The sequence below is a fragment of the Helicoverpa armigera genome, chromosome 1 (assembly GCF_030705265.1).
Source record: "Helicoverpa armigera isolate CAAS_96S chromosome 1, ASM3070526v1, whole genome shotgun sequence".
Lineage (NCBI taxonomy): Eukaryota > Metazoa > Arthropoda > Insecta > Lepidoptera > Noctuidae > Helicoverpa > Helicoverpa armigera.
In genome coordinates this window covers 12,293,547-12,321,032 of record NC_087120.1, presented here as the reverse complement: position 1 = coordinate 12,321,032, position 27,486 = coordinate 12,293,547, and the positions used below count along the sequence as shown (strand labels likewise).

Here is a 27,486-nt window from a genome sequence, read left to right as displayed (position 1 = left end):
ACACGGTCGAGTGGTTCTTCATTTATTAAATTTTTGTAACAAAATGGTGTAATAAGTAAAAATTATCCCGTAAAGGTAAAAATAATATAGTTTTTGTAATAACAAGATAAAATTATATTTGTAACTAATTAGTGTCTCCATTTTTGCCTATTGACGGTACTAGGATTATGACACAAAGTAATAAAGTAATAGTAGTTAAGCTAATAAAATTCTGGCACAAATAAAAGGCTACCAAAGCTAAAACACAATATGAATGTTATAAATTTATAATGCAGACAAAGCACAAGTAGGTTTGTGGCGTGATACCCAACCTCCAGCTGCAGGGTTGGCTGTGACCGTTTCGAGAATATTGAGGTCAGGGGCACGATTCCGCTATTTTACTTAAGCGACATATGATTCACATCCGACTGAGATCCAATCTCGTCTCAGGCATTCCACTACTTTTTTTTTGAAATAAACGTTTTTAAATAAACACAATAATGAATCATTTTGTCTGCAAATGATGTACGATTGCAATATGATTGTAGAGCAAACTACCGTACAGACCAAAATCACCAATATAACAGACCAATCGCAAACCAATCGAATGTCGTTGGAATACGATTGATCTTATATTAGTAGCAGAATGCCCGAAATGGTTAAAACTGCTATTGCGATTCAATTTCTATTCAATTTTGACATAATTTTATTAACTTAGGAGCATCGGGCCCCTGGTTAATTAAACAGGAACTCTTTAAATACAAGAATGTTAAGGTAAACTTCCGTGCATCGACCCTATCTTTAAAAAGTAGAAATGAAGGCTACTACCAAATACTGATTCAAAAGCATTTGTATTGTAATGAAAACAAAAGGAATTCTTGCCGACTAAATAAAAAACAATTCAATTCTGGGTTTAATAAGATCCTATAGATTGTATTAAGCGCTAGGTCATGTGAAGATGCGTTAGGCCGCGCGCGACGACTGTCGTAGGGCGAACGCGGGTGCGACAGTCGCGATGCACGGAATTCTACCTTTACCACTCATCCGAAGCTTCTCAATAATTTTATTTTCACTGTATGATGAGCAGGGCATAAATGATGTCGTATGGAAAAAAATATTTTTGGTAAGAGACTTTTGGTAAGAGACAAAGAAAGACTCACATACAAACACACTAACAAAATGTAAGCCCAAGCATAGTGTGGGAATCAGCAGTCGTACCTTTTGTGTGTAGTGTTTTGATGTATAGCAACATTTTTTGATTGATTATGTTGGTAGCAGACATTGTGTGAGCAGATTTCGACTTGTGCGTTGCGAAGATCGCGAGCGAGCATGCCATGGAGCGAACGAGCGAGTGCCTTCGTCATCGTTTGCTGATTTTCATTCAAGTTAAAAATTGCAGTGTAGGGTGCTAAAATTATGTTAATGAAGTGAACAATAGAATTGGTGATGTTGGCCTTAGGCTTATTGTTATTTCGCAAAAAAACTGTTAAAGAACACAAGTTTACTGTAGTAATCCGTCGAAAATCGAGAAAGCTTCAAACGTGTTTGAAGCTTTCGTTTTTGCATTAATGGAACTATGAACCTGGACCCTTTAACGTTTAGCTTATCGCAAATCAATTATCTTGTTATAAATTTAAGTAAGAAGAACTTCAAGCAGACGAATCAAGAGTTGTCTCAGGTGAGATATTGCCACTTTACAGCTATTCTTTGTTTTCTGTTGTCGCCATATTGTGCATACGGAAAGTCATGATCGTTCGTAATAGTATTGACTGGATTTAATTGTGATGGTGGTTATGGCTTTCTACGTGGTTTACTGCATAATATTCATGTGTTGCGTTGCGATGCGCGATAATCGTTGCCAAAATAATCATCTGTTACGTGATTGTCGAGTTCGCCATACGGTTTATTACGGTTTGTTCCCAATGATTCTACTGCTTAGTTCTACCTTAAAACTAATGGGTTCTACTAAATGAGGTGTAACAAAATAGTAGAACTAGTGGGAATTATGATTTTCACTGCTGTTTCCACTAGTTCTACTGAACATTTGCAGTAGAACTAATGGATGGACTTAATTTTGTTCTACTAGACAAGAAGTACTGTCGACGGCCTGGGTGACATCACGCCGGGTCCGTGGTTATCCGTATTTGTGATTTTTTTCAGAGCTCAAAATCGATAGCAGTCAGAATAACTTAGATTTTCATAACTTTCAACAAAAATCAAATGTTTTTCTTGATAAAAGTACTAGGCTCCCAAAAACTGAAATGCAAAAAAAAACTGTTCTTAGGTCCATCTGCCTAGAATTCGGTGTCTAGTGGATGATGATGTGATTATTTCAAGTCGGTTTTTTATTTTTTGGATTTTCCGTGATGAGCATAGTTGTCTCGATCCATCTACCTCCTCCATCATTGTCTATCTATCTGCATTAATGGAAAGTTCGCATCAATACCAATAATATAAGCCCAAACACGAGTTAGAGGTTTAATTTTCTGTATTTCTCAATTTATTTAAAACAAAGATGAGTCACTGGATTAACAAATCTGGATTTGTTATTCCAGTTAAATTCCCAAAAGTAAACTAAATGTTCATTGATTTTGTACCAGTTTGTCTGTACTAGATTGTGCTATCAAGGTATTAATAAGAGGGTAGGAGTGTTTTGTGATGAACTCACAAAATACATCTGCTATCTTATTAAATAAACATGGAGTAAAGTATGGAGATGGATAAGAATGGATTAATTTATAGTAGGTTAAGTAGGCAGTTAGGCAGAGACAAACAATCTTGAATTATTTAATTATTATAAAACAAACATACTACTGCTTAAAATAAGGTTTTTAACTGCTTTTTATTATTGAACTGAGTTTTTAAATAAAAAGTCACATTTGAGTAGGTAGTAGGTAGTACTCAAATGGAGTAAAGTCTAAATTTATGAAAATGTATGGTCATTCTTTGTTTTTTTCTGATGTATCTTTTATCTGTGATTATTAATAAGATTGTTATATATTTACTGTTCTTGTCATTGCACAATATAAGTTACTAAACTCATTCATGACCTGAGTGGCTATTGATTTAAGGCAAGTAGACTACATTAAATTAAAAATGTCTATCAAATAAATCTTATAGATTAGGACTTTTTTTTTAAATAGAGCCTTCATAAGTAGGTAATCATCTTTAAAAAATGGTACATCTGTATTTTTGAAAATATTTCTTTTATGCTAGTATAAAATTTGAAAGCTAACTAGCGACCTTACTTTTTGATGTGTTCTGTCACACAAGTCTCTTGGTCATGGTCATGAAGACTGAATAGGAAGAGTTTTAACAGTTGGCTGACAAGGTTAAATACAAACTAGATATAATAAGGTCTGCTGACAATTAAAGTTGTACTAGCATTTATATGCAATCAATATTTTAAATCTTCATAAAAAATCTGTTAATATTGTGCTGAAAGATTGATGAATTTTTACTCAATAATTGATGCAATCTTTACTTCTTTAAACATAACCTTAAATAAATAACAAGTTGCTGATAAGGATTTGTTGCCACAAAGTTCATGATTTGTATTGGCATCACTTATTATAACAAATTACGTACAATGTATACAAGAACAAATATGTTACAATAAGTGACTTGATTGTAATAATCAAGCTTTAATTTGTATCTTGATAAATTCTACTTAACCTCCTCGTATTATCTGCCCTAATCCAAAAAGTATACTTTGACCTAACCTCTGATGCAAAGGAAAAGGCATAATCTTAAGTGTGTAATATTTCTTTTGTGCTCCAAAAACATTTCTTTGTCTAATGTCTTCTAAATTGTAGAAACATTTTAAAATATGTTTGGTATTGAATCACTTGTAAATATAAGAATCTGGCATCTAGTAACAATTTTGTAGGTGCCCTGTTTATAAAATATTATTAATCAACAGTTAACAATGTGTTTAACACGCTGTGTTGGGAACCAAAATACAGTGATTGTTTTTAACAAGTTTGTTCTCAAGCATACTCAATAATAACAACCACTGTTATGATTCATAAATGATTCACAGGTTGCCAAATCAGTTACTTTTATATTTAAGCATAGATAATTTATAAGTGATGCAATACTTATTTTAATTGTTATATTTTTACTTGAGTATAGACTTTTGCTAAGTAATGCAATTATTAAGCTAATTATTTTCATGGAAGATGAATATGCTGCTGCAAATGCCAAATATTTTTAACCTAGCTGCGCGCGCTCCCTTAGTTACAATTCTTATTGTCTAAAATATTATTGATCCAGAGTGTGGGAATAGTGAGTGCACCTGTGTCTGCACAAATGCTTGTGCACTGTAACATGTCCTGCGCAGCTTGCTCCCATTGTATGAGAACCGCCACTGTGGCTGAAATTGGTCTTGTACTCTGTTATCTTTATACAAAATTTTAATTTCCTGTAAAAAAAATTCTGTTGCTGAGCTAATTTTCATTTCTCAAATAACCTTTTTCATTTCAATTTCTGATTTTGCTGTCTGAGTCTGATCAGCCTTGGTCATATTTTTGAAACAAAGCAAAGTTTTTATTATCCTACAATATTGTGTTCAATTCTGGCGATTTAAGGCTTACATCTTTATTATATTAGTGTAGAAGTACGTAGAGATATTTATTATAAGGTTAATCATACATTTTTTTGTTGAATTATGGAGCTGTGCTTTAAGTTGAAGCTTATGCATAATTTATTTGTAAACATTAGCCGTTTCATATGGATTTTCGAATGGAATAATAATCTTATACAATTTTCAAGATCCCTACTACATTTATATCCATACCTCATTTAAATCAGCCATTGTGTAAGTCTTGCCAAGTTTTTCTAAGTTTTTAAGGAAAACGGGGTTGATTTTAACTTTCACAAGCAATGAATTTACCAGGCAATAAAACAACTTTTTGAAAAATGTGCGATCGTTTGAAAACGTGACGGAGTGGCGCAACACCCCTGAAGGCACGCGGCACTGCGTTATGTTCAATGTTATTGCTTCACCTGCGTTGCTTAACATAACTGTAAGAATTATGGCTCATTATCGATGAATTTAAAATCACCCTTTTTAAATGTATTTCCGATAAGACGAAGGTGGAGCAGAAACATTACAAACTCTATTTTACTTTAAATTGGCCAAATGTTAACTACGGTATATTATTATTCGAACTTCCGTAATTATGGTGAATGATTATGCCCTTTCCCTTTGCATGAATAAATTGCAGGCTAGACCATCTGTCAATGCGGGAGTCACAAAACAGACTCAAAGGAGATATTCCATAGTCTTCATTGGGATCATTTCTTTCGGTGTTCGATACTGAGCCGTATATGGCAATTTTGATTAAATTCAGCGTTAAAGAAATTGCTAAGACTATAAAAGAACACTTTGAGAGTTAAGTCTCCTGTCCGTGATGACCTGACCATCGAATACATGTACCAGGCAGGTCCACATTTCGCAGCTGAAAAGGCCCTTATCATGAGCTTCTGTGATAATCAAGAAGTCTGACAGCATGTTTAATACACACTTAAACTTATAAAATATCATGATAACCATTTAAGTATTTGACCTGGTTTATTCAACAGAAAAAGCAGTGCGTTTGCCTTAAGCATGCTGTCTTATACTACACACTAGGTTGTTATAAAATCACTGGGAACAACTGCACATGACAAATTGTAGCCGCTGTGGTTTAACCTACTTCCTTGGAAAGGATATTGATTTTATCATGTAAAGGCTGGGGTAAATTTTTCCACCCAGAACCTTCTTGAAGCTTTCATCATATAAAGTGATTTACATGCTACTATTATCATAAAAGTAAGATCTGAAGACTTATTTATTACTGGCACTTTTTGAAACAATTCAAGTATGTAGGTAATAAGGAAGTATATTTTTTGTATTGTATTGGTAACTTACTCCGTTATAGATATTTATTTTAAATATGGACATATTACTTGAGGATTTTACTAGGTATCTCTCCAGGACTCCATAATCTATCTAGATATGTTATTGGGCCTTGAAACCTTACTTTTTTAAATTGTTCATATCTGAGGGCACGGCAGTGCCCCAGCCAAGACTCGAGCAAAGCGGGCACGGCCGTACCATCTTTTCTCGAAGCGTTTCGCGGCTATTTCAGCCCCCTGTATCTTCCATGTGAACAAAGCTAGGAGTTTAGGTTTTCGATGACCAAGAGTAAGTATTAGAACAAGCTCAGTCCCAAAATTACAAGAAATTTGAATAAATAGTTTACGAGTTATGAGCGATCAAAGTTACACCATTTTGTCACTGACTCACTCACTGACCGATCATCAAAAGTCTAAGGTACTTCTAGCAAACTAAGAACCTTCAAATTTGGCACCAAGATAGGTTATTGGCTACATATAAAGGGAAAATTATAAAAACCTTAAAACTTAATAAAAAAATAGGAAACAAATTTATATTTGCGGTTTTTCAAGAACATTGTGTATGCATTTTGACTGCATTGATAACTTTGTTATTTATTTATGTACAAAATGCTACTATTTGTTTTATTGTTACATAGTGTGGTATATTGTTATTATGTATTAAATATACATACATATGAATAAAAAAGCTAGGTTAAAATAAAATGAATAATGATAAAATCTTTCATATTAATGCAGTGCGATAAATACTGCATGCTCGCTCGATAGATGGCGTTGTCCTGGTCTAAATCGCGCTACGGTTTTTAGTTAAAAAAAAAAAAAAACAGATAATTTCATGTGATAGCGCCATCTACCTCTGAAATAAATCTCTTTTATTCTAAAAGATATTCGATTAAAAAATTCGAAAATTTCGAAATTGTTAAATTTATTTAAAAAAAATGTTGTTTACGTGCTAGTTTAGGTCTACATATTTAGTTTGTTATATATTTAGTTAGTTGCATGTAAGTTAATTTAATTTGTTATATACTTAGAGAAGAAGGAGACCTACAAAAAATAAATTAGATCCCACCAAAAACATTAAATGTAAAAAAAGCCAATCCTCTACGCAATTCCTCCACCGTAAAAAGTTTTGAGATCACATAGAAGCCAAGTCCTGTTCAACTTTATTTGTAATAATAAATCAATATTTTGTGACTATATCAATAGTTTTGTTCACATTACAATAATATTGTCTTGGCCATGAGCACAAGTTAATAGTCGCTCCCTGAAATAATGTGTAAATACCATTGAATTGATACATTCTATATGGACATGATTTTACGATTGGACTGATTGGAATTTGAGATCACCATATGGACCAAACATGCGCCATAGTAAATGTGCAGTTCATGATTTTGAATGATACTGACTGTCGGTCATTAACAATTGAAAAAACTAAAAGTATTTAATTCTGTGATATTAAACTTCATGATTGACTTTCACCACTCCAAGATATGCTGTATTATATTTGTAGTTTATTGTGCTCATGGCCAAGTCAATATTATTGTAAAGTGAACGAAACTATTGATATGGTCACAAAATATTGATTTATTATTACAAATAAAGTTGAACAGGACTTGGCTTCTATGTGATCTCAAAACTTTTTACGGTGGAGGAATTGCGTAGAGGATTGGCTTTTTTTACATTTAATGTTTTTGGTGGGATATGTATTATTCGAAATCCTGATTAATAACCTAAAACATGTCATGACATGTCACAGGCTTCATTAAAAGTCATATTAAGAGTGACCATTAAAAAATCCTGATATATTTTCGTGCAATCTATACGGATCACCGAAATTATGATTAGGATCATCTTCTTTCTCCTGCCCTGTTCCCAAATATTACTTGGATTAGGATCATAATTATTAAATTTTATTTATTCTAGTAGATTGCATAGAATTGAATGTCCGAGTCTGTCAGGTCATGTCAAACAAGTAGGGCATTCAATAATATACCTAGCTATGTTTGTAAGATAATAATAAAATGTCAATAATGATTAGATCGATTGTAGTCAGCAATTGCAAGTACTTTTATGTTGTATTATGCACGTTGCGGCGGCAGTTCTATTTCTGACGATGGATCGAAACTTTTGATCTACCTGTATATTTCACTACGCGTATGCCATTGCAAGCTCTAGTGTAGCTGGTTTACAGTGTATTTTAGCTTGCACTGTGTTATCTATTATGTTATTGACGAGTTTATTACAGTGATTTGAATACGATTATATCTGCTAATCATGGATTATTGTCACAAATTGTTTGTTTTATCAGTCATACATTGTTTTTAATTTAGCAAAACCAGGCACATAAAGTTCATTTTCACAAAGCCGGTTGTGGATACCATGGCTACGTAGACGCAAAACAAAGATTAGGTATCAGGTATACAATTGTTGAATCTAGTCCATTTCTTTAGTCGTTGCCTTTCCCTTGCGAACAATGGAAAGATTTTTGTGCGATAAAAGAAAGTAGATTTGAAGATAGAGGTTTTTCGGCTGGTTTCGGTCTAAACATGCGTGAATATTCGATTTTGGATTGTATTAAAAATTACTTTGTGATAAAGTACGTTTCTATGTTATAAGTACGTTTAAATATTTTGTAAAAATTGCAGCTTTCTACACTTATTGGCACGGAAACTTGATTACGATAATTTTAAACTTATATGTACATTAAAGTAGAGGTAGATAAATCAAGTAATTGTTTTTTGATTAATAAAACAGTTTTCCAAAAAATTAAGAACTTGACACCTACTTACCTAGTATTTTATATTTTCATTTGGTGATTTCGAAATATTCACTTAACTTCGTCTCTGATTCGTCGTGATAAATTGTATTTTATCTGTTTTAGTAGTTTTTGAAGATTGAGGAGTAGGTCACACTATATTCACTACAGTTTGCGAGAATATAAGTGTCACATAACGAGAAATATCGAGCTTGTTTTATATGAGAACTCATTGATCTTATATTTAAAAAAAATAGTAAGTGTAACATTCGCAGTATTGGAACATAATGTGCACCAGTGAGTGTGTTCGAAAGTGAGAAGAAAATGTTTTCCTTTACGGATATATTGGCATCACGTGCCGCTAAATGCATCTCGTACCTAATCACATTGTGCAGAACGTGTGAATAACGAGTTAGTGCACTGTGCTGACTTTACATCGTCTGCTCTTTTATAACCTAAACTAATATTATTAATACAACGTTTGTGAATTTGTGACGTTGAAGCCGAATTACTGAATACGATGAACTGATTTTGAAAAATAATTGTTCAACAAAAAGCTAAGTACGTGCGGACGAAATAAAATAGATTAACAAATTAAGATGGGTGGATTTCGTTTATTAACATATTGACTTCATTTCGATTTAGCTTTTTTACATTGTACAACTTGATTATGGAACAAGAAAGGACATTTATCGTTTGCGCTGTTAGTTTGATATCGTGCTGTGTATTGAATGCTGCAAAATAAAATAGAACTAAATAGAGTGATTAAAGACTTTTTAAGGATAACTTGTTCATTTTATAACTATTCTTTGTTAATTTTTGGTAAATAATTTTATTTCAGGAAAACTCAAAAATACTAAATTATTTGCTAGTTCAATTGTTAATAACATTTTTTTTGTGTTCCTTTTACAGCTGGTTAGTCTATATGGGCTAGAAGCGGAAAATCAACTCTTGAGGTGTCTGCTCACTGAGGCAGCGAAGAACTGTTGGGATACTGATCGTCCAGGAAATTCGTCTAACAATAGCATCCACGCGTCTTTGCTCGCGCAGCACCTAGCATCCTTGCTCAACCATCCAGCGAAGTCGACTGTTATCTGTCGCGCTGTAGACCAACCGACCAGAACACTACAGAAGGTAAGTATCCTCAGCGAACCGACCGCTCCCAACTGTAGTTGAAGATGCTCATCTATCTTCAATGCCCATTTCACCTGTATCGTCTGTTTGTCCTGTTATCCAAACCATTGTTATGCCATACCCATATTTGCGATACTTAAATCCCTGTTTTGTTTTAGCGCAGTATTTTCAATAATAATAGATTTATTTTATTCATTAACTAGTTCGACCGATGAGCCGCCTTCATTATTTAAATCTCTAATATAAAAAAATAGTTAAGTTTTTGTAATTGTTGGTATGAGATGTTCTGTGAAATATATTTTGTTAACTGCAGCTGGCCGGGAGGCCTTTGGGATTATCATAAACACAAGGACATAACACACCATACAGATGTAGGTACTATAAGTTTTTACTATGTCAATGTCATACTATATTGATATAGTGTAGATGAGATTAATTTTCCCCTCAAATATTATTACCAATACCAGATTTAATTATAATTAAGTTTTTCAAAATATCAAAAAGTAATGGGCACTCAAAATCAGCTGTTTCATATTTGCGGTGCTTTTATTTAGCTATTAAATTATATCTGAATACTATTAAAGCACTAATTTCTTACAGATATTAAAACCTTCAAATACTTTACTCAATCGACTGTCAAGATTGTTAAAGTTAACCACTGCAGAGGATGTTGCCCTTTCGCTGGTTCTAAGGAGGAACTCGTCGAAAACTGAAATCGTAAATTTATCCAAACAACATCTCAAAAAGAGATTTTTAGATCTCGTACAGTGCTACCTCGACGCAGGTTGGTATTCCAGTGTCTATACGTTTGTTATGGCGATATCATCATCCTCCGAGCCTTTTTTCCCAATCATGTTGGGGTCGGCTTCCAGTCTAACCGGATTCAGCTGAATACCAGTGCTTTACAAGGAGCGACTGCCTATCTGACCTCCTCAACCCAGTTACCCGGGCAACCCGATACTCCTTGGTTAGACTGGTGTCAGACTTACTGGCTTCTGACTACCCGTAACGACTGCCAAGGATGTTCAATGACAGCCGGGACCTACAGTTTAACGTGCTATCCGAAACACAGCCAATTGTGTCTAAGATATACTTAGAAAGTACATACAAACTTAGCAAAGTTGCATTGGTACTTGCCTGACCTGGGATCGAACCCGCGCCCTCATACTTGAGAGGTTGGTCCTTTACCCACTAAGCCACCACGACACGTTATGGCGATATGCATACGCAATATAATAGTCGTTTCGGTTCACAGAACGCGGACATCAAGTGGAGCGTGCCGGACTTCAGGAATGCAGCCCTGAAGTGTTGCAAACTCTTCTTACTAATCTCGCGCACGAAAATTTTCGTTTAGCCGCAGTGACAAAGGACTTATTTTTGAAGAAGTTACGAATCGATTTCCCTCGGGAAGTAGTGCCAATAGTGCTCGCGCCCCTGCTGTATCCCGACGATACAAAGACGCCTCTTGAGGAAATGACTACAGCAGACGACATGGCCGCAGCCATGATGGACAACTCTCTCGCAGAGATCATCCGAGATATCGGCTATTCTTTCACCTCATCCGTTGAGGAATGCAAGAACAATATGTTGAACTTCGGCGCCCGAGAGCCTACGGCTACGGATGTTGCCAAAATTATATCGACTATGGTGAGATACCACACGACAGTTCAAGACGGACCACCGATACAGACACCCGGCAACTTCTGGGTCGGCCACGATGTCAAAAAAGAACCTTTGTCCCAAGGGCATGGCGACTCGTGGAACGCAGAAGTATTAGTTCAAACACTAAAGGATCTAGCCTCTAACCTTAACTGGAAAGAGGTCATTCTACAACTGGATCACCCTGAATTTTTCGTCGCTGACAGACAAGGCTTGAGCTTGCTGTTCACAATATTGCGACTCGGCCTTCAAAGTGCGGGCTACCCGTCAAATATATTCCCGGTTGAATATTTGTGCCGTCGATGGACTAATCTAGAAGGTCAGATGAGCCTCATAACTAACATACTGAAGCACCCAGACATATTTAGTTTTGCTGATCACCCGTTTCATCCAGTTTCTATCGATTTACTGAAATCACCTCCTGAAGCGGACAACAAAGACGTCGCGACCTGGCGTTGCCTTTACCTGGTTGAACTACTGCTGTATGCTTCAGAGCGTGGCTATTACATGCAAGTACAAGAACTATTCAAGATACCACTACAGTATTGCCCGGATGTATTGATGCTGGCTTTACTTCAAATTAGTCCACCTGTCAATGTTGTTAGACAAGAGTTGTTTTCAACCCTAATACCAATATTTTTGGGCAACCATCCCAATTCAGGAATCATTTTACACCATGCTTGGCATAATCAAAACCCTAATATAAAAGCTGTAATTATGCATTCAATGGCAGAATGGTACATTCGTGGAGATTGTGATCAGTCAAAACTTTCAAGGATCTTAGACGTCGCACAGGATTTAAAGGCGTTGTCCTTATTATTGAATGTTCAATCGTTTCCTTTTGTGATCGACCTTGCTTGTCTAGCGTCCCGGAGGGAATACCTAAAGCTTGATAAGTGGTTAACCGACAAAATTAGGGATCATGGCGAAGCCTTTGTCTCCTCGATGGTTAAATTCTTGCAAAGAAGATGCCCATTAGTCCTTGGTAAAGGACCAGAAGAGCAGTTACCAAAAGCAGCTCAGTTACCGCACGAAACGATTGCTACGATGCTGGCATGCTTACAATTATGCATTCCGAATGTTCAACAAGAGCTACAGGAGGCGATCTGCAATGTAATTGCTAACTGCCAGACTCTCATACTAAGTAAAACACGGCAGAGCATTGCGGGAATCGCACGACCTCACACCAGAGTCTTGGAAACACCGTTCAACCCTGCTGGATTAGGTGGTCAATTATTCCCACCACATGTGGATTCCATCACTAATTTGACTCCCAATGTAGCAAACATGAGCTTGGGTGCACCAGCTAACACAGCGTTTGCAATGCCTGGTACCTTAGGACCCCTTGTGACTACGCCAGGCTCGCCTTCGCGTCTTATGGGTGCTGGGCCTAATAGCCCGTTTGCAATGATGCCCTTGCAACATAACGCAAATGTGGCTAATATGGGATTGGCCAGAATGGTCCCTGCTCCAGCAATGGATAAGCCACGTATTCCAGATCCAATTCACTTCCCTGAGATGATGCATAATGTTGCCAAGGAAATTGAGGATGAAGCTAACGGCTATTTTCAAAGAATCTATAACCATCCGCCTCATCCCACGCTGTCGATAGACGAAGTGCTTGATATGCTGAAAAAGTTTCAAGATTCGCCAAACAAACGAGAGCGTGAGGTATTCTCGTGTATGCTGCGAAACCTCTTTGAAGAATACAAATTCTTTCCTCAGTATCCGGACAAAGAACTTCACATAACTGCTCAACTCTTCGGCGGAATCATAGAGAAGGGCCTAGTACCCAGTTACGTCTCGCTTGGCCTGGCTTTAAGGTTTGTTCTGGACGCGTTGCGGAAACCGGAGGGCTCTAAAATGTATTACTTTGGTATAGCGGCTTTGGACAGATTCAAGTCGCGCCTCAAGGATTATCACAAATACTGCGAGCATGTTAGAGCTATACCTCATTTTAGTGAATTCCCTCCGCATCTCATCGAGTATGTAGAGTACGGACTCCAGAGTCAAGAGCCGCCGTCGAAACCTCAAGGGGCTGTGTTGCCGACTAGCCTGGCTGCTATGTTAAACCAAACCGCAGTTGTAACTGTATCAGCTCCGTATAGGTAAGACTTTACATCACATATCCACATGAATTATAACATTTTAATGGAGCTTCTTATAAGTTATACTATGTTTGTGTTAAAACTGACTTAAAATATTAAAAGTATTTTTTATTTTTTACAGAGCTGTCGCCCCACCTATTTCGGTGATATCAAAAGTGGCAAATTGCACGTCAGGTGGTATGGGAAGCCGACCATCCATTGCGAACGCCACGAACATTGACACGCTGCTGACAGCTACGGACAGGGAAGAGAAAATCAACGCGCCGCCTGAACCCATTCAAGACAAAACGGCTTTTATTTTCAACAACTTAAGCCAGCTAAACTTACAACCTAAATGCGAAGAGCTCAAGGAAATACTCACTGACGAATATTATCCCTGGCTGTCTCAATATCTAGTCATGAAGAGAGCTTCTATCGAGCTCAACTTCCATGCATTATATTCCAATTTCCTTGATGTTCTTAAAATTCGCGAGGTCAACAAGATGGTTACAAAGGAAACTTATCGTAACATCAAAGTATTATTGCGCTCAGATAAAGGCATAGCAAACTTTTCTGATCGTTCATTACTGAAGAATCTCGGTCACTGGCTTGGCATGCTTACGTTAGCACGTAACAAACCTATTCTGCATGTCGATATTGATCTAAAAGCATTAGTACTCGAAGCTTATCATAAAGGCCAACAGGAACTGCTGTATGTAGTACCTTTTGTGGCCAAAGTTTTAGAATCATGCGCTAAAAGCGTTGTTTTCAAGCCTCCCAATCCTTGGACGATGGCATTGATGAATGTACTAGCCGAGTTACACCAGGAGCCAGATTTAAAACTGAATTTGAAGTTCGAAATAGAAGTACTGTGCAAGAATCTAGGCCTAGATATAGCTAATCTGAAACCTGCCATTTATTTGAAAGATCCTGAAAAAGTAAGGCAGATAGAATTTCAACTGTCGCAGCCGAAACCGAATAAAGAGGCAGCGGCAGTGGTACCGGTCAACCCAGCAATCATCCAGGTTCCGCAAATGCAAATGATGCCACCTCCACCTCCCATGATACCGACGGAGGACATGACAGTCACCGCGCCCACGCCCACCAGCGGCCTCATGGGCGACCCCAATCTAATGGGAGTCATCGGCCTGCCTGAGCCTAGATTCAATTATGTGGACGTTAATGTTTCGTCCACATCTGCATTCGGCCAAAAGATATGCTTCAATCCTCAGATTCTCTTATTCCAAAACTATCCGAACTTGAAACAGTTTGTCAAGCCCGCGATCGAGAGGTCGATCCAGGAATGGATCCACCCTGTTGTGGACCGATCAATTAAGTATGCTTTAACTACGTGTGAGCAAATAATAAGGAAAGACTTCGCGTTGGATCCTGATGAAGTGAGAATGCGAACCTGCGCGCATCACATGATGCGTAACCTGACCGCTGGCATGGCGATGATCACGTGTCGCGAGCAGATCATTAGCACTATCAGCACCAACCTGAAGGGTGCTTTCGCAACCGCCCTGATGCCCTCCACACCCCAACAGGTTAGTATTTCATAAGCAAACATGTTCATTATCCTCTAATACATATTGAATAGGGAGCTTGCCTCTGATCGGATGTGAACTCTCCATACAACATGTATTAAATCTGTGTTATGAAATACTAGTCGAATTCATATAAACCCTTGTTGACACAGTCCATAATATGTTTATTCCATTTAAATCTTATCTTAAACATTTATGGACATCACTGATTTGTAATGGGTTAAATAATTATGATTAGGGAATTCATTGGCGAGGACAAAATTGTATTTCAAGGGGTTATTATTATATATTTTGAGACTAGATATGGAGATGCTAGTGTAGAAGTTTGAAGCTGAGCAAATGGCAAGTATTAGGTTGTTTATGCCACATAGTTTGGGTGGGATAAGATTTTTACAGGTACAATAGAGGCCGTGATGGCTGATTGAACTATTCCACCACCATGAAGAGAGTCCTCGGATGTTATTGTAAGAAGGCTACAAAATTATTTGTCTCATTCTTTGATAGGCTTTGATAGTTTACCTACTTTAACTAATAACTACTAATTACTTCTTACTTCTTCATTTACGAGTTTTATTAATTTTTCATTTAAAAGTTTTGTCATAGATTTATTCTGATTAATATATAGAATATCACAGATTTGCAAGTCCTCCACAATATCTTTTTAAGTAACTAGGACGATTAACAACTATTTTTTTACTAACAGACAGACAGACAGACATATTTAGTTATTATTATTTTCTTTTTATTTTGATTTCCAAATTGGCAATCAAAAGATTTTTTACTATCATATTAATAGTTTCTGGTATTTCAGAAGGAGATTATAGAAAGCGCAGCTGCTGTTCTAGCTACCGAAAATATGGAGTTGGCGTGCGCGTTCATCCAGAAGACTGCGGTGGAGAAGGCGCTGCCCGAGCTGGACAAGCGCCTGCTTAACGACTACGAGATGCGCAAGCTCGCGCGCCAGGAGGGCCGTCGCTACTACGACCCTATGGTGCTATCCTACCAGAACGACCGTCTGCCCGAACGCGTCCGTCTCCGCGTCGGCGGCCCCACAGAAGTCCAAATCACCGTCTACGAAGAATTTGCATGCAACATCCCCGGCTTCACGCCCATTCGCGACGTCGGAATGTTCTTGCTCAAACCGGCTCAGGATCAAATGTCTCAACTCACGTTCAGCCAGGTCATCAATCCGAGTCAGGTGTACGGCACGGACGAGATGAGCGCGCTGATCTCCGCCGCCGAGATGTTCCTCGCCAACTGCATCGCCGTCGCCACGCTCGCCGTGCAGGGCGCTAACATGCACTCTCTCCTCGAGTGCCTCTTCCTCGCAAGAAGAAACCGCGACTTTGTGTCCGGATGCGCTTTGCTTCAGAAGGTAACATAGAAATGATTAACGAAAAAAATTTGCAACGAAGTGTCAGCAATTATTGCATTACTTTTGATGCAATAGTTCATTGATACATATTTGTTGCACATTTTTCCATACTTACATTTCCTGATTATGTTCGAACTATCCTATTTTTAATTTTTTCATTACTTTGGTTATTTTTTATTTTGATCTTCCCAATTGCGTCCTGCCAGCATCGCTGTGACCTTATAAATTTGTAAGTAATGAAAAGTTTCAATAGCTTACAGATGTCTAAATGCGAGGCTTGAAAGGACCTGGTAATGGATAGGTTGTTGGACACCGAGCCAATGTGGTATTATCGGTGTAAGCACGCACCGCATTGTTGTAACAATACGTTTATGTGTTAGGCGGTGGAGGGGTTGTTGGACGGGCACATCGTGCAGCCGGGCATGAGCAGCGAGCACGTCGAGATGATGGCTCGCTACCGCGACATCCACCTGCGCGTGCTCAAGCTGCTGGAAGACCAGCGCGTGTACGGACACGTGTGGACCTCCAAGCAGATCACCTGCTGCATCACCGAGTGCCGCGAGGAGCTGCGCTACAACATCGAGGCCGTCGACTGCCTCATCAGGAACCATCTGGTCAACTTGCCACAGGTTAGCACAATACTGCTACGATTTGTTGAAAATATTACATTTCTGCTTAGTCTTGATACACTGTAACTCTCTCCTCTGTAAAGTTGGTTATCAGACTTTTGGTATCGGACTACAAAAACAAATAACTTGCTTATTCTTTGAAGCAGGCCGAACTGAATTGCCTAAGCTACAAACATGTATTCTCTATTCACAGTACGACCTTGCCATCGCTCACTTGATGGACAGCGGCAACAACTACATGGCTGTTGCGTTCGCGATGCAACTGGTGCAACTGTACCTTGTAGACGACAGGAACAACATCTACGTCAGCGAAGGCGACTTGTTCCACACTGCTGAGACGCTGGTCAGAATCTTGTCCCACTCCCGCCAGCCTCCGCCCGAGGGCCTTGGATCCCTCATCGAAATGCTCCGAGTAAACCAAGATCCTAGCGCCTATTTAGGGGAAAGGTCCCCGTTAGGACCAACCGCACACATCCACTCTGGAATCCTGCAAGTTAGAGTAAGTCTTATCATATTTATCAAAAGAAATAATATTATACCATGTTCTTGCCATTTTCACATGTGTAATTGTTTGACTGCAGGCCCAGAATTACGACGACCCGCCCGGCTTACAAGAGAAGACGGAGAATCTTCTCCGTGAATGGAGAAACGTGCTTCTCAGCCCAATGACCGAAATAGAACTCGCTCAGAATTTCAACTTGTATGTCCATCGCATGAACATGAACGGAATCCTTAAATCTGATGACATGATCACGAGATTTTTTAGAATTGCTACGCAGATGTGCGTTGAGAACGTTTATCAACAGTTGAGTGAGGATAGGATGAACACTCCTCCCATACCACCGAAGAGAGACAAATACTACACAATGTGCGACTCATTCATAAAACTGGTTTCGCTCCTTATCAAGAACACACCTGATGGCGGCAATCCGACGCCCAAGTTGAACCTCCTAAACAAGGTATCTTACCACGCCTCAACTGTATAATACAATTCGCGTTCTCGTACAGTTTTATACTTCAGAATATTTGATGCTTTTGACTTGTCCCCAGATTTTAGGCATCATTGCTGGCTGCTTGCTGCAAGATCATGAAGAGCACGGTACGAACTTCCAGCAGCTACCGTATCATCGTCTACTACTCATCCTATTCCTTGATATGAATATGGCTGAACCCGTTTTAGAATCGATGAACTATCAGGTTAGTTTTGCTTCTCATTGTACTATAAATAATTTTAGTTTAGTTGTTTATTACTTATGTGAAAACGGATTATTTTTTTTGCTGCAGGTTCTAACTGCATTCTGCCATACCCTTCGTATCATTCGGCCTAACATCGCGCCTGGCTTCGCGTACGCCTGGCTCGAGGTCGTAGCGCATCGTGCTTTCATTAACCGCGTTCTAGCGGTAACACCACAGCAGAAGGTAGGTCTTCAAACTATTATTCATATAGTTTTCGCCAAACTTAATGGCGGCTCGAAGTGCACTTACGAGTACAGGTACGCGCTTGTGGACCTATTCCATGTCGCCCGCCGACATCCAAAAATGTTTTTTACGCAGAAAATGTTATTCCGTCCTCAACTTTGGCATGAACTATAACACCAACGAACTAACACTTACTAACAGTAAATCGAACCCTCTGCTAACACATCTAACTTACATAAATATTATACTATCTATTCATATTACATTTAAGGTGATCCTGGTAAGCATTTCCTCCTAATAAATGGTGTAGCTGACTCATAGAAGCTTCATCCCTCATATAAACCTATCATCTTTTGGATCCATTTAAATTATCGCAATCATTACTTCCAAAAGCTTGTTATTACTTTTGTGTTATATAAAGGAGAATTAGAATATTAAGTACATATGAAGTTTTCATTTTTCAATTAAACCTCTATAAATTGTCCATAATTGCCTGACCTCGATGAAATCTTGGAAGTCAAGATCTGAAGCGGTACATCAAATTTTTGTAACCTTATAAAGAGCAACCAGCTTGAAATGAAGATTGATATTAACAAAGAATACGACAACAACTTTTACTCAAATTCAGGAATAAGTAGTAGATTTTAGTGTATTTGGGGTGCATTAATTGAAATGCATAATATTTGACACAGAAGCATTTGAGGTATTACATAGTTAAGCAAGTACTTTCTCAGTACATATGGATTGTATTTATTTACCATTGTTTACCAAATACAGGAATAGTATTGCAGAGTATGCTCTGCATTTTCTTTTGTATTGATTTGTTACTGTTTTGTTTTTAGCTTGCAACAGGAGGCCAGGCAATTAAATTGATTTACTTTTTTGTGTGTTTACTCCCGCGGCCTAATTAGTGGAGATGGGCCAGATTCTTTAAAGTGATTTATTAAGATAAATAATGTAGTAATTAATTAAATTAATTTTTGGTTGTAGCTACATGTGTATGTGAGCTGGTTATCGAGCCCATGTCTATTAATTACTAATTTTCACGGTAGTGTGTTTGTTCATCGAAACACGTAGTTCCATGTTACCAAAGCTAAGCCAAATGCTGCTGCCGCGACGAGTGCTTTCAAAGCTTACAGAAACTTTTTGTAGAAATCTTTTCTTTGTTTGCCTGCATTAAAATTCATCTTCAAAAACTAGGGAAAATATTAGTTTTGTTTGTTGACAATTCCAATACTTTGTCATAATGCGATGTAGCATGTTGGGATCGTCATTGCATTTATACGGACTTCATAAGACGAAAGTCTGAAAATCACAACTCTCTGCATTTTCTAAGCTTTTGTAAGATTGGATATGCAAAATCAATGGAAATATTAAGGTTTATCCTTCGTGACTGTTGCCTAGCAGCAATAAATAAATGAGAAGACACTTGTAAAGATTAATGTTTGGCAAATAGTACTTGTGCATGTCTTTGCATGCCGGTTATGTGAACTGTCATGATGGCCAGTGAATCAAGTATTTATATTTCGCAGGGCTGGGGGATGTACTCCACACTTCTGATCGACTTGTTCAAGTTCCTAGATCCTTTCCTTCGCAACACAGAGCTCGCGACGCCCGTCATGATGTTATACAAGGGCACGTTGAAGGTGCTTCTCGTGCTTTTGCATGACTTCCCTGAGTTCCTGTGTGATTATCACTATGGTTTCTGCGACGAGATCCCGCCAAACTGCATCCAGATGAGGAACCTCATCCTGTCTGCGTTCCCCCGCAACATGCGGCTCCCGGATCCCTTCACTCCTAACCTGAAGGTGGATCTACTTGCGGAGATCACGCTGCCACCCCGCGCAGTGATCAACTACAACACTATCATCCCTGCGTCACAGTTCAAGAAGGATTTGGATGCTTACCTGAAGGCTCGCGCGCCTGTCACGTTCTTGTCAGAACTGAGGAGCAACATGCAGGTAATAATCTAATTAATACTTCATAAGTATCTTTAGTGAAAATGTTGGTTAAATAAAACAATAATAAACTGCTAAGATGTAATAACGCATTGTAATGACTTCGTTGTTATGAGTTTGTGTTGTGGCAGGTGAGAAGTTGTCGCCATGCCTGTAGTGGAATATCGTAAGAGCTATTTAAAATGTTATAAAATTTGTTTAGGTGTTGAACGAGCCCGGTCGTCGGTACAACTGTCAGCTTATGAATGCCGTGGTGTTATACGTCGGAACGCAGGCTATCGCGCACATTCGCTCCAAGGGACAAACGCCCAACATGTCCACCATAGCACATTCCGCGCACATGGATATCTTCCAGAATTTCACTGTAGACTTCGACTTCGAAGGACGGTAAGATTTAAAGGCTACTTATACTTACTTACTGGCTTCTGAATAGTCGTAATAGATATGATAATAGGATGCATTAGATAATTTCACCAGTACACATGAGAAACCGCTGCCCAGTACTACAGCATTGTCCTATATTTCCAGATACCTATTCCTGAACGCGATCGCGAACCAGCTGCGGTACCCTAACAGCCACACGCACTACTTCTCGTGCTGCCTCCTATACCTGTTCGCCGAGGCCAATTCTGAGGCCGTACAGGAACAAATCACGAGGATGCTGCTCGAACGACTCATCGTCAACCGCCCCCACCCCTGGGGCCTACTCATCACCTTCATCGAACTCATCAAGAACCCAATCTACAAATTCTGGTCGCACGAGTTTGTTCATTGCGCACCTGAGATCGAGAAGTAAGTAGATCTGCTATATTATACTGTAGTTTTACATATGTAGTTAGAGGCGCTTACCATGGAGGATAATATGACTAGTGGAGATGTCATAACGCTTAATCTCCTAAGGAAGTAGCGTGCCAAAATGCGGGTGTTCGGGGGACGGAGAATGTTACTAGCTACGTCCTCATACGCCTTCTTTGGAGCCCGCATATTTTTTGAACACTAAATCACCAATCAATGAAGACCAATCTTTGACAGATGTTTGAAAGAACACCACGTTAGTTTAAAGTAGCTAATCGTTTTAGTCACCTTATTTGGCATATAACAAGGCGCCTCACCTGCCTGCCTTATGGCATCTCCGCTCATGTTACCTTCCTCCATGGCGCTAACGCAGTCATGAACATATTAACCAGCCATGAAGTAGTATAAAGTGATAGAATAGCATTCACCCTGTGAGGTGTGCGGGGGTTGAGCTTTTAAACGTGCTTCTGTGTTTCCACACCGCTCTTACTATTGTAGATCAATGTTTTAAGTCTTGGTACAAACATTTGGCAGCAAAATTATTGTTTAGCAGTTTGTGATGTAACATTATAAATATGTTGCCATATTTTTTTATGTTAACAAAATAATATACAGTAGCTAAAAAAATTACAGATATTTATGTAACAGTTTTGCTCCACAAAAGTAATAGCGTTTTGGATCATTAATCAATCAAATGGAACACCATACAAACGGTGCGCTCGCGCCAATGTCGATTCAAATCGTTCACCCGCACATTTTCACTCCCTAGCTTTTTTAACCCAATATTACAATACACCCAGTCCTATTCATAATCTGGTGGTAGAGACTAGACACATATTTAGCCCGCATACGTTTTAATAGACAGTATGTTTTTTTTTTTAATTCAGTCATTTAGTCACTCAAGGGCATAAAAGGGGTGAAATAGTTATTTCTATCAGAATGAGGCTGGATGCACTGAAGGGGAAACGTTCTGAGCGCATGAAAAGGTTTTCCACTTATTGAAAGTTCAATGAGCACATGAAATATAACTTTGTTGCTGCATGCTTGAAAAAGCAAATTAGCTTTCCTGATGTCTTATTTATATTTTTATATGATGTTAAAAGCTGATTTAAACGTTTTCTATTCGCTCTGTGTGGATTGAATCGATTTCACAGTGTTTTACTGGAGTGAGTTCACTGAACAGTTTGGTCACACATTTGAAAGTAATTGCAACATGGCACTGAAGGAATTTTTACCTTTGGTTGTCTGCCAACAGCTTGTTACTGTTGCCAATAAACACATTTTTAGACGTTAGACATGTATAAATACAAAAGTTTCTAATACATGTCCTGCTTTTGATAATGGAGACGTATAAATCAGCAAGTCTTTGAATTTTGAATAATATCTAAATGCAGGTGAAGATAATCTTGTTTTTCTTTTTCCATTAATAGTGCTATCCGACTTCACCTGGAGCGGTAATTAGCCCCCTTTTATAAACGCTCATCGTGTACCGATCGAAGCCATACATCGTTTACTTTTTCTTGTTCTATATGTATTTTAGTTTCTAGTCCTTCCTCCCCTTTGGTTGTCGTTATCGACGTTAAACATTTTTTTACACTAGGATACAATCTCTTACGGCAATCATCCTTGCAGTTAGAGATTGAGTAGTTACAAAATTCAGTATGGCCTTTTATCAGTACCCGTCGGAGCACCTATTAATACTAGAATAAATTCAAAGGACTCTCGCAATCACGCGGTGGTCGGGCGTTTAAACCGAATCAGTTTTTAGTACTCACAATGCTAAATAAACAACGCATGCTCGCTAGATGTTAATTAATAAGACTAACAATAGCATTTATTTGTACGCATAACGCTGACCGCTTTTTGGTTGCGCGTGTTCCATTTTGAGGGTGGGATTCCAATGGGCTACTAACAGCTCATTAGTTCGTGTTTGCTTCCATCTGCCTTAAAGGAATCTCACCCTAGAGCTTATTCCAGAGCATTTGTTACATCAATGCGGCCGAGAATACGCTAGCTAAGAGTATACTGTCGATGGAGCATTAGTAACGTTCAGATTGTTATACGAGTGACCCGCATCGGACCATATTTATCGATAAGCCATGGAGTCTGCATCGATGTACTTCACTCGGCCTGTTTTTTTCACTTACTGGCTGCATTGATGTAATCTCTGCTCTACAATGAGCCGATGTCCGAGACGAAATGGCGACACTGCCTGTTAAGCTCGACGTCAGCACAACACTAGTTTAATACATCCTGCTCAACTATCATACCGTAGCTTAATAGGCTTTCGTCTGGTCTCGGACAACGTAAATGCTAGTTAGATAAGGGGACGGTCTGAGTATTTTCTTTTGAAGAAAATATTTCGTTCTGTTCGTGATAAGGCCGTGCAAGTGGGCCGTCAACCTTTCTTCTCACTAGCATGATAGATTCACAGCTATGCGCGTATGAAATCTAAATCAATTGGCTGATTTAGAATTAGTTTTCAAATGCGTCAAAATATATATATTTTTTAATAAAATCAGGCTAAAGAATTGAGAGATGTGCCATCCTTATCAAATTATGATCGAAAAATATTAATAAACTCGGCTGATTTTCTTAGCGTTCATCCGCACATGTGTACCTAATTAAACACTTGAGCTTTTTTACTGGCCAAAGCTTTCATGCGCGCTTAGCCTTATTTTTTGTTTAAAACTCTCTGTGCCCCTATAATTCGCGAGTTGGTAACTTGGAATATTCCTAGCTGAATTTATTAATTGAATCATCACACTTAAGATTCAGAAAAATACATTTGGTTTAAATATCCAACTATCATGGTATGATTATGTGATGTGTTTAAAAGGATGTTTTTCGTTTATTCTCAATACAAGCTAACAATTTGAGTTAAAAACAATGCTCCTATCGTAAAATCAAATATTATATTATCAAGCAAGACTATTTTGTATAGAGAAGTAATGAATTCGCACCCTCTAAATTTTACATTTGCTGCTATGGAAATTTGAGGTAAAAGTCTATTCTTTTTAGACAGAGGCTGTACTTCATAAATTGGAATGTAAAATTGAGTCATTCTTAAACGCAAACAACTCTGAATTGGGCAAATTTTTCAAAGGGTGTCTCTCTCACGTAATGTGCCAGATTTTTGTCTCTTTATAGATGTAAAATAACTTAATAAAAATAGAAGAAAAAACTATTTTTACTTTACTGTCTAGTATTTATACAGTTGTCAACATTGCGCATGAGTGACTCCCACCAAGCATCGGTCAAATGTATATAGTAAGCATGCCTTGATGTCGTGAAGCGCCAGTTCTGTTGGATACTAATTTGTTTTTGTGGCCAGGTTATTCGCATCAGTGGCACGATCCTGCATTGTAGACAAGACGGGTGCGGGAGGGGGGGAAAGAGAGATAGCCGAGTAGCGTCGCGCCAATTGGGAGTCGGTCCGGCATAAGCACATGTATAAAGGCTATGTCGAGAAAGGTACGTTGCTTTGCTTCTACAAAACTTTCATAAAAAAGAACAATGTCAGGTTTCAGTCCACCCAATCAACTTTTAAAACTAAATTCTCATGGACACAAAGTTCTTTACTACAACAATTTTAATATAAATTACTAACTTCTTATAAAATATTTAATTGTTATCTAGAACTTTTCAAAAAAGAAAAATCATTTTAATAACTAATTATTTTGTTTATCGAGTTCAGGTTTTTCGTTTTAATAATTTGGAATAATTTGGTTTTGAGAAGTTCAATGCAAAAGTGGAAAACATAGAAAAGCTTCTGACATTAAACTGCACAAAAACTATAAGAATTTTCACTGTACATGAAATATTTTTATTGAGCCTACGTTACTATGGACGTCTGACATTGTTCTTTACTTATTTTCTGAATTTATAACTAACATTGTGTTGTGCTGTAGGCTTCCAAGGCGAGGCAGGACCTAGCCAGCCGCCGCAGCCACAGCCGTCCACTTCAGGCCAGCCCCCCAAACAGATGTTGCAGTGGAACAAACTGTTTCAAAAGAAGTAAATCAGTGACGAACAATTGTACTGTACATATATTTATAATGTTGTAGTGATCTCTTTGTACATTAATCATTTGGTTTTTGACATTTGCTCGAACAGATAATCTTTTCAAAGTGTAATTTTTATCAAGCTTTAATTTGACAATCCTCTCAAGTTTTGATTGACTATTTGATATAATAATTAATTTAAACAAAAATAAATTTAAATTTTCTCAATTGTTTTTTCTCAATTACTCAACAGCAATTTTTTTAAATAGTTAAAAGACAGTATGTCAAAAATCAATTAATATCTCTAAGGCATATGATACACACGGATTGTGTGCTATGTGGCAAGAGAATCGCCACTTAGGTGGTCAAATCACAAAATTATATAATTATACCTACTATAAAGTTAGTATTGTACAAAAATTGTGTGACCGCAGAATGTCGATTATTTGAATCTTGACTTATTGACTATTGTCTACATACAAACATTTAAAAATATTCGTTAAATTCACATTTACATAAATTTCATTTAGTAAAATATACTAATTCCCATATTATATATTGGATTACAATTCAAATTATTGACTACAAACATTTAAAATATAATTATGTTTTACCATTCATTTTTACATTTTTGTCATTTTACAATTATTAAATAGCATAGGTACTTGCACCGCGTACCGCGACACAGGGACCGCACAGAACGTTTCACTCGCGCTTCGTGCTCGCGGTACTCGCCACTCAATCATGTTATTAATCCAAATTAAATTTATTCCATATAATAAATACTTATGTACATAAATGTCATGAATGTTAAAATATATAATAATTAATACAGTATATAAATATTACATAGGATATAAAGGCGGTTCTAAGTGGATAGTTGACGGTGGAAGTTTCTTAACGCGAATGTAGTGATCACTTGGCGTGTAGCGGGTGGCATTGGTCCGCAACTAAGATTTACGCGACGCTGTAGTCACTCGTGTTCGGTGTGTTCTTCTCACACGAAATTTACAATTTTTCATTTGTCGATGTTTGTCTGCATGAAATTACAATTCCACCATTTCTAAATAGGTACTTGCACTGCGTACTAGCCACGACCAGAGTGAGGTCTTGTTTATAATCCAAATGCATGTTACATTTATTCCATTGACATTGAAAGTAATAATAAATAAATACTTATATAGTGAAAGGTGATGAATTTTAAAATAATGAATACAATAAATATTACAAATGCGGTTTTAAGTGGATAGGTAATTGTGCATGTTACATAACGCGATTGTAGTGATCACTCTGCGTGTAGCGGGTGGCATAGGTCCGTAAGTAAGATTTCGCGACGCTGTTATCACTCGTGTTCGGTGTGTTGTGCCGCTGGTCGCGACCTTAATTAGCTGCATTTAAAATTAATCTCACGACCAGACGTACAACACACTCAACTCTCTTATTTTAAGGCAAATTACACTAAGTGATACAGAGCTAGCTTGTCGAATTAAGGAAATCGACTGATTATAAAGGTAACCGCTAAATCAATCGTTAGTCTCATAAAACATTGTATTTTTAATTCTAAAAGTATCTTGTAGTTTTTATGATGCGACGGTTGGTTCTAATTGTAAAACATTTTAGTGGTAACTTATTTAATAAGTTTTGATGAACTTAAGTTCATGTTGTAAAGTTTTTTATGTGTGATTTCAACGTAATATAGTAATGTACGTACCGGTGAGGGACTTGCTTCGCATGTAGCTCCCCGCCGGGCTATGCATTTTAGATTTAATGCTAAAATTAAACTTCACTTTGATTAAGCCATGTAATCACCTTTTCTAAAGATGTGTTTTATTAACTTTAAACAAAAGTATTTTTACATCAAATTGTTTTATTAATTACCCCAAAACCTTTCATAAATTTTACCTTTTGTTGCATAAGATAATACACTCTGCTAAAAAGTCGCTATATACATACATCAAAAATTCCAAAACTGCTTCAAGATCATACATGCGATATTCTGATGTGGGTTACAGCCAGCTCCAAAAGTCTCTATACATATCCAACTAAAACTGCTGATAAATTGATTGACAATGGAAACAGTATTCGCTACACATTCAAAGGGTGTGTCCACATCCATCAGCTCGCGAGCCGCACATTCGCTAGATGTGGACTCGCCCTAAAAGGTGTGCGTTCGCGCAGCGGAATGTTGTTGAATTTAAAGATTTTAATTATGCAGATAATTAGTGTATGACGTCCTATAAT

At 37.7% G+C, this 27,486-nt stretch overlaps 1 protein-coding gene across 8 annotated transcripts; it reads left to right on the top strand.

Moving 5' to 3' along the window:
- The first annotated feature begins 1,250 nt into the window (after positions 1–1,250).
- On the top strand, positions 1,251–27,107 carry LOC110376620 (CCR4-NOT transcription complex subunit 1). 8 transcript variants are annotated; one of them, XM_064035499.1, is made up of 18 exons: positions 1,251–1,657; positions 9,551–9,772; positions 10,373–10,556; positions 11,028–13,539; positions 13,661–15,065; positions 15,877–16,440; positions 16,821–17,069; positions 17,263–17,568; positions 17,651–18,028; positions 18,120–18,266; positions 18,354–18,488; positions 19,331–19,348; positions 20,021–20,449; positions 20,649–20,833; positions 20,975–21,238; positions 22,672–22,695; positions 24,576–24,715; positions 25,153–27,107. In XM_064035499.1, the coding sequence occupies exons 1-17, from the start codon at positions 1,556–1,558 to the stop codon at positions 24,652–24,654; spliced, it is 7,203 nt and encodes a 2,400-aa protein (XP_063891569.1). In that variant the 5' UTR covers positions 1,251–1,555; the 3' UTR covers positions 24,655–24,715; positions 25,153–27,107. The 8 variants fall into 8 exon arrangements, with proteins under 8 accessions (XP_063891569.1, XP_049696252.1, XP_063891578.1 ...); XM_049840295.2 differs by having other exon boundaries at positions 15,862–16,440; XM_064035508.1 differs by lacking the exon at positions 19,331–19,348.
- Positions 27,108–27,486: the final 379 nt, after the last annotated feature.